At 25.0% G+C, this 7,500-nt stretch overlaps 3 protein-coding genes across 3 annotated transcripts in view; 1 reads left to right on the top strand and 2 right to left on the bottom strand.

Moving 5' to 3' along the window:
* Positions 1 to 1,899, bottom strand: part of mccA (methylcrotonyl-CoA carboxylase) — a gene marked incomplete at both ends in the record, with an annotated part of 2,299 nt that extends 400 nt beyond the window's left edge. Inside the window, 2 exons of the mRNA XM_632185.1 lie at positions 1 to 1,653; positions 1,853 to 1,899. The exon at positions 1 to 1,653 is cut by the window's left edge and continues 400 nt beyond it. Coding sequence (XP_637277.1) covers positions 1 to 1,653; positions 1,853 to 1,899 — 1,700 coding nt within the window. The remainder of the gene's footprint in view (positions 1,654 to 1,852) is intronic.
* A 307-nt stretch (positions 1,900 to 2,206) lies between these two features.
* DDB_G0287451 (hypothetical protein) lies at positions 2,207 to 3,191 on the top strand (the record flags this gene model as incomplete). The annotated part of the gene is made up of 4 exons (XM_632184.1): positions 2,207 to 2,299; positions 2,543 to 2,834; positions 2,868 to 2,957; positions 3,043 to 3,191. 4 exons carry the CDS (start codon positions 2,207 to 2,209, stop codon positions 3,189 to 3,191), a joined length of 624 nt encoding a protein of 207 aa, XP_637276.1.
* Positions 3,192 to 3,510: 319 nt separating this feature from the next.
* The window catches only part of abpD (actin binding protein D), a gene marked incomplete at both ends in the record, with an annotated part of 5,710 nt that continues 1,720 nt past the window's right edge, over positions 3,511 to 7,500 (bottom strand). Inside the window, 2 exons of the mRNA XM_632183.1 lie at positions 3,511 to 3,689; positions 3,766 to 7,500. The exon at positions 3,766 to 7,500 is cut by the window's right edge and continues 785 nt beyond it. Of these exons, the coding sequence (XP_637275.1) occupies positions 3,511 to 3,689; positions 3,766 to 7,500 (3,914 nt within the window). The remainder of the gene's footprint in view (positions 3,690 to 3,765) is intronic.

The following is a 7,500-nucleotide window of genomic DNA, read 5'->3' as shown; positions in this document are numbered from 1 at the left end:
TTACCATTATCTAAAGTTACTTTAAAGTTATGTTTACCATTAGCAGCAGCACCACCACCACCAATGAATTCAACATTAACAACAACTTTATTATCTTTTTGATTGAATTTAACTTGTTTTTTTAAATTATGATTAATACGGAAACCACCTAAACTTGACCAAGGTGAGTTTGGATCTTCTTTTGATTTTTGTTGAGTGATCTCTTTTAAGAGTAAACTTGTGGCAGCCAATGCTAATGAATCATCAGACATTGGAGCTTGTGGGGCCATTAAGGATTCTCTGTGAATTGGGATGAAACCAGTTTCAACTTCACCAGCCATAAATGAAGGATGAGTTGATAATCTCTTAAGGAAAGAGATGTTTGTATTGAGACCAATGATATGGTACTCGTCGAGAGCATTTCTTAAATATCTTAATGCCTTCTCTCTATCTTGATCCCATACCACCAATTTGGCAATCATTGGATCATAGTAAACGCTAACTTCATCGCCTTGACGTACACCAGTTTCAACACGTAAAGTATCGGATGGTGTTGGTGTTGAAAGATGTGCTAATTTACCTGTACCTGGTAAGAAATCACTATCTGGATTCTCTGCGTAGATACGAGCTTCGAAAGAGTGACCATGAATCTTCAATTGTTCTTGCTCCATTGGGAGTGTTTGGGATTCGGCTACCTTCAATTGCCATTCTACTAAATCTTGTTTGGTGATCATTTCAGTGATTGGATGCTCCACTTGAAGACGGGTATTCATCTCCATAAAGAAGAAGCTATTATCAGCGGATAAAATGAATTCTACGGTACCAGCACCAACGTAACCTACAGCCTTGGCGGCGGCAACTGCAGCATCACCCATTTTCTTTCTAAGCTCCTCAGAGAGATGTGGAGCTGGTGCCTCTTCGATAATCTTTTGATGACGTCTTTGTACACTACAATCTCTCTCAAAGAGGTGAACACAATTACCATGTCTATCGGCGAAAACTTGAATCTCCACATGTCTTGGATGAACTAAATACTTTTCTACCAAAACTCTAGAATCACCAAAGGATGCGGTGGCCTCTCTCTTTGAGGACTCAACACCGTCCTCTAAATCCTCCTCTCTCTCAACGATTCTCATACCTTTACCACCACCACCCATAACAGCTTTAATCAATACTGGATAGCCAATCTTTGCAGCCTCACTCTTCAACACACTCATTGACTGATCTTCACCGTGGTAACCTGGGATGGTTGGTACGCCAGCTTTGATCATAATATCCTTTGAGGCACTTTTGCTACCCATTGCTTTGATTGCATCTGATGGTGGTCCAATGAAAATGATACCTTCTCTCTCACAGAGATCAGCAAAATCTGAATTCTCTGATAAGAAACCATAACCTGGATGAATTGCTTGTGCTCCAGATCTCTTTGCTACATCTATGATCTTATTTCCACATAAATAACTCTCTTTGGCTGCTGCTGGTCCAATTAAATAACTCTCATCTGCCATTGAAACATGTAATGAATTCTTATCTGCTTCACTATAAACTGCTACGGTTTTTACACCTTTTGATTTTGCTGTTCTCATTACACGACATGCAATTTCACCTCTATTTGCAATTAATATCTTTGTAATTGGTTTAATTTTTAAATCTTTATTAACATTTGTTATATATCTAGATATTATTAATTATTTGATTAATTAATTGTTATAATTATTATAATTATCATTATTGTTATTATTATCATCATTAATGTGTGTTGGTTATTTTGAAATTTTTTTTTTTTTTTTTTTTTTTTTATTAATATGTTAGTACAATATTATTATTATTTATTTTATTTTTAAAAAAAAAAAAAAAAAGAAGATTTTTTTACCTATAAAAAAAAGCATCTTTTTTAACCAATTTTCCTAAACTAAACATTTTTGGGTAATATTAAAAAAAAAAGTGAATTGATCAAATGACTTTTAGAAATTTCATTTTTTTTTTAAAAAAAAAAAAAAAAAAAAAAAAAAAAAAATAAATAAAAAAAAAAAAAAAAAATAAAATAAAATTTCTTATCGTTTAATTAACCTTACCCCTTTTTTTTTTTATCTTTTTAATATATTTTTTTTTTTCTTTCTTTTTTTTTTTTTTTTTTCTTTTTTTTTTTGAACCACACACTAACACACATCACTTTTTAATCACACAAAAAATAATTCAAATAATTTAATTTATTTAAAACTACAAAATGATTAAAAAAATATTATTTTTTTTATTGGCCTCCATTACACCACTCACACTAATACTTTCATATATATTATACTTTAAACAAAACCCATACGTATGTTTTTGAAATACAAAAAAAAAAAAAAATAATAATATAATGAGGGAGAGATGAAGTGAGATTGTGGGGTTAGAGAGAGAGAGAATAAGTTTGAGAAGGGATGAGTTGTATTGAGAGAGAAGTGTATGAGTATGAGAAGGTGTGAAGGAATTAGTTTAACAATTTTTTTCTTTTTTTTTTTTTTTTTTTTTTTTTTAAAAATACTAATAAAATAAAATGAAATAAAAATAAAATAAAAAGGAAAATCAAGATACAGTACCATATATTTCAGATACAATTGAATATTTACCAATGGCAACATTTGGATTAGCAATTTCAAGTATACTTTCAATTGGTTTATATATTGTCAAATTTCAATATAACAGATTACAAATTAAAAAATGTAGTCCACATTCATTAGTTTCAACATTTTCAGTAGTTTGTCTATTGATTGCATTAATTCAATCAATTGGATTATTAGGAGTAATTTCATTCCCACAACATTATATTAGAAATGTTCATTTAGTTTTCAGTGCCATCTATTTCATCTTTGGTTTATTTTATATTATAATTTCAACTACTTTAGATTATAATTTACATTTAAATATTTTAGCACCAAAATTATTTATCTTTAGAATTATACTATCAGTTTTATATACAGTTGCCATATTAATATGTAAGTTTTTATAATTATAATTATTATTATTAATTTATTAATACTAATTTTTTTTTATTTATCTAATCAAATTTAAATTATTTAGTTCAAAGTACAAATTATAAAGAATATAATAATTTATGTGCATTAAGTGAAATTACATGCGTTACATTATATTATTTGTTTTTTATTTCATTTTACCATGAATATAAAACTGTTGTAGTTGGTGAAGATTCAGGCTATATATCATTTTAAAAAGAATAATAATAATCATTTTTATAAATTAATTTAAATAATTTTTAATTAATCCATTCAGTAATCAATTTAAATAATAAAAATAATATTTTTTTTTTTTTCTAAACAAATAATTAATAAAATAAAACTAGATTTATTGAAATTAAATTCATTTTTTTTTTTTTTTTTTTATATATTTTATTTTATTTTATTTTATATTTTATTATTTTTATATATGTTTATATTTATATTTATATTTTTATATTATTTCACTCTATATACATTTGGTACAATTGAAAAAAAAAAGGAAAGAAAGTAATAAGAAAAAAAATACCAATGTTTAAGTTGGTTTTTCATATTTGATTGGTCTTGAAGAAGAAAAGAGAGTAGAGATAGCTAAAACAGCAGCACCAATAAAGAACAATGCTCTCCAATCGAATATTGGACGTGTATTCTTTGATGGGAAAATTCTTAATGATTTCTCAAATGTTGTACTATTACCATTTTCATATTCTTGTGCTAAATTAAATTTTAAAAATAGGATTTAGTTAATAAATAATTTATTAATAATGTGTGTATATATATTAATATTTACCAATTAAATCAGAATCATTATCATCATCTAAAGATAATCTATAAATGATTGAATTTACAATGTAATCACCATTTTCTAATTTATAGAATTTGGTTTTATTTTTTCTTATTAAATCTTGATTTCTATTTACAATTTCATTTACAAGTCTATCAATTTCAATTTGATTTGGACGTTGTGGTTTTGGTGTTGGTGTTGAGGATAATAATGATGGTGATGATGATGGTGATGATGAAGCAGTTGGAGGTTGTTGTTGTTGTTGTTTTTGTTGTTGTAAATCTTTAATTAAATTATCTTTTTCATCTAATAATGATAATTGTTGAGTAATACGTGATTCTAAAGTTTTAATTGAATTATTTCTTTCAGAGATTAAATCTTTATCATTTTGAAGTGAAATTTGGAGATTTGAAATGTTTGAAAGTAAATCATCAATTGTTTTTTGTTTTTCATTGGAGTCCAATTCCAATGGTTTTAATTTCTCCTTTAATAATTGATCTAATTGATTATTTGAAAGAGTTGATTGTTCCAATTGTAATTGAAGATTGTAACGTTCATCAATTACTTTCTTAAATTGGTGATCTTGATCATCAAAACTTTGTTTCAACTGATCCAACTCTTGTTGTAATTGTTGTAAATGTAATTGATCCTTTGATCTATTATGAGAGAGTTGATCAAATTCTTGTTGAGTAGTTTGGATTTTAATCTCTTTATTACTAAGTTCCGATTGGTCAATCTCTTGTTGTTGTTTCAATTGTTCAATCTCTTGTATTAATCTTTCAATTTCTTTTTCATTATTATTTTCTTGTTGTTCTTGTTGTTGTTGTTTTAAAAGTTGATCTTTTAATTGTTGAATAATTTCATTTGATTGTTGTTGTTGATTCAATTGATTGATTTCATTCTCTTGTTTTAATTGTTGTAATTGATTTTCTTTTTCAGATAATTTCTCTTCCAATTGTTTTAATTGTTGAGATTGTTGATCATTAAAGTCTTGTTGTAATTTTAATAATTGTTCTTCTTTTTCTTTTAATTTTTCATTTTTTTTAATTTGATCATCATTTAATTGATTTAAATCTTGTTGAATTGATTGTAACTTTTCATCCTTTTCAGAGAGTTGTTTTTCTTTTTCTTGATTTTCTTGTTTTAATTGATTTAAATCTTGTTGAATTGATTGTAGCTTTTCGTCTTTTTCAGAAAATTGTTTTACTTTTTCTTGATTTTCATCATTTAATTGATTTAAATTTTGTTGAATTGATTGTAACTTTTCATCCTTTTCAGAGAGTTGTTTTTCTTTTTCTTGATTCTCAAATTGAATTGATTGTAATTTTTCATCCTTTTCAGAGAGTTGTTTTTCTTTTTCTTGATTTTCTTGTTTTAATTGATTTAAATCTTGTTGGATTGATTGTAATTGTTGTTTTTGATCATCTTGTAATTGAATGAATTGTGAATCTTTATCATTTTTAAATTGATTAAAAGTTAATTGTAATTGATCAAATTCAATTTGTTTATCTTGTAATTGTTTATCTTGTTGTTGTTTTTCATCATTTAATTTCAATAAATCCGATTGACATTGTTTTAATTGTTTTTCTAATTCTAAAATTTTATCATTATCAATTGATACTTCAGATTGTAGTTGTCTTTGTTCATTTAATTGTAATTGTAATTGTTGAATTTGATTCTCTTTTTCAATTAAATCATTTTCAATTGATTGTTGTTTTAATTGTTGTTCTTTTTGATCAGATTCATTCTTTTCAATTAATTGATTCAATTGTTGATCTTTTTCAGACAACTGATTTGATTGTTGTTGTCTTTGTTCATTTAATTGTGATTGCAATTGTTGAATTTGATTCTCTTTTTCAAACAAATCATTTTCAATTGATTGTTGTTTTAATTGTTGTTCTTTTTGATCAAATTGATTCTTTTCAATTAACTGATTCAATTGTTGATCTTTCTCAGATAACTGATTTGATTGTTGTTGTCTTTGTTCATTTAATTGTGATTGTAATTGTTGAATTTGATTCTCTTTTTCAATTAAATCATTTTCAATTGATTGTTGTTTTAATTGTTGTTCTTTATGATCAGATTCATTCTTTTCAATTAATTGATTTAATTCATTTTGAATTGACTTTAGTTGATTTTCTTTTTCAATTAAATCATTTTCATCTTTTTCATCATTTGATCTATTTTGTTGTTTTAATTGATCATAATCTTGTTGTAATTGAATTAATTTTTCATTTTTTTCATTTACTAATTCAATATTAATTGAATTTTGTTTTGAAAATTCTTGTTGATCAAATTGAATCTTTTCAATTTGTTGATTTAATTGATTTTGTAATTTTAGTAATTCTTGCTCTTTTTCATTTAAATTCTCTTTATTAATTAAATTTTGTTGATTTAATTGATTTTCAATTGATTGATTAGTTTCATTTAATTGATCATATTCTTGTTGTAATTGTTTTAATTGTTTTTCAAGTAATTCTAATTGATCTTGGTGATCTTTTTGATTTTTTTCATTTAGTTGGTCAAATTCTTGTTGTAATTGTTGTAATTGTTTTTCTTTTTCAATTAATTTTGAATCATTTAATTCTTTTTGTTCTTTTAATTCTGATAATTCAATAATAGTAGATTGTAATTGTTGATCAATATTTGAATTTGAGCTTAATTGTTGTTGTTTATATTGATTGAATTCATCTTCAATTGATTGTAATTGTTTTTCTTTTTCAAGTTTTTCATCATTTAATTGATTAAATCTTTCATCTTGTTTACTTTGTAATTCATTTAATTGATTTTCTTTTTCTTTTGATGAATTTAATTTAAAATTTTCAAATTCTAAAAGTAATTGTTGATATTTTGAATTTAAATCAATATTTTCTAAAAGTTGTTGATTAATTCTTTCAATTAAACAATCTTTTTCTTTAATTTCTAATAAAAGATTATTAATTTTTTCATCTTGTTGTTGTTCTTGTTGATTTGAAAGTTTTTCAATTTCTTTATCTTTTTCTGATAATTGTTTATTTAATTGTTCATTTATAGTTTGATTATCTTTAATTTCCGATTGTAATTGAGTTTGTTTTTCATTATAATCTGTATTTATTTGATATAATTGTTGAGTTAATCTATGAGTTTCTTGTTGATTTAAAGTTTGTTGAGTATTGAATTCTTGTTGTAAATTATTGAATTTATCTTGATATTCTTGAATGTTTGTTGTGATTGAATCAATTTGACTTAATAATTGTTGTTTTTCAAATTGAAATTCCTTTTCTTTTATATCTTGTTGATCTTGTAATTGTAGAGTTATTGATTGTTTCTCATTGGTTAATTGGTCGATTACACGTTGGTTATCAGCCAATGATTGATTTGATGAGTTTGTAAACTCAATGAATTTATCATCCCTCTCTTGTAATTCATTTATTAATTGCTTAATTCTATCTTGCAATTGACTAGTTTGCTCAATGGTAAGACTGTATCGAGATTGTAAAGCATTGAAATCATCTTGAAAGCATTTTAAATTCTTTTCACTCTCAATCTTTAGATTTGCAATTATCTCATCTTTCTCTTTAATATCTTGAGTTGGAATATCGGTTAGATCATTCATTAATCCGCCAATCTTTTCCATTAACTCTGAATTGGTTGCTTGCATTGTTGAAAGTTGATTAGATTTATCAACAAGTTGATTACTCTTTTCTTGTAATTCCAATTCCAAGTTTACCAATTTCAATGATTTCTCTTGATATTGTTGTT

The sequence above is a fragment of the Dictyostelium discoideum genome (assembly GCF_000004695.1).
Source record: "Dictyostelium discoideum AX4 chromosome 5 chromosome, whole genome shotgun sequence".
NCBI lineage: Eukaryota > Evosea > Eumycetozoa > Dictyosteliales > Dictyosteliaceae > Dictyostelium > Dictyostelium discoideum.
Note: the sequence above shows the minus strand (reverse complement) of the source record. Positions and strands in the feature narration are given on the sequence as shown.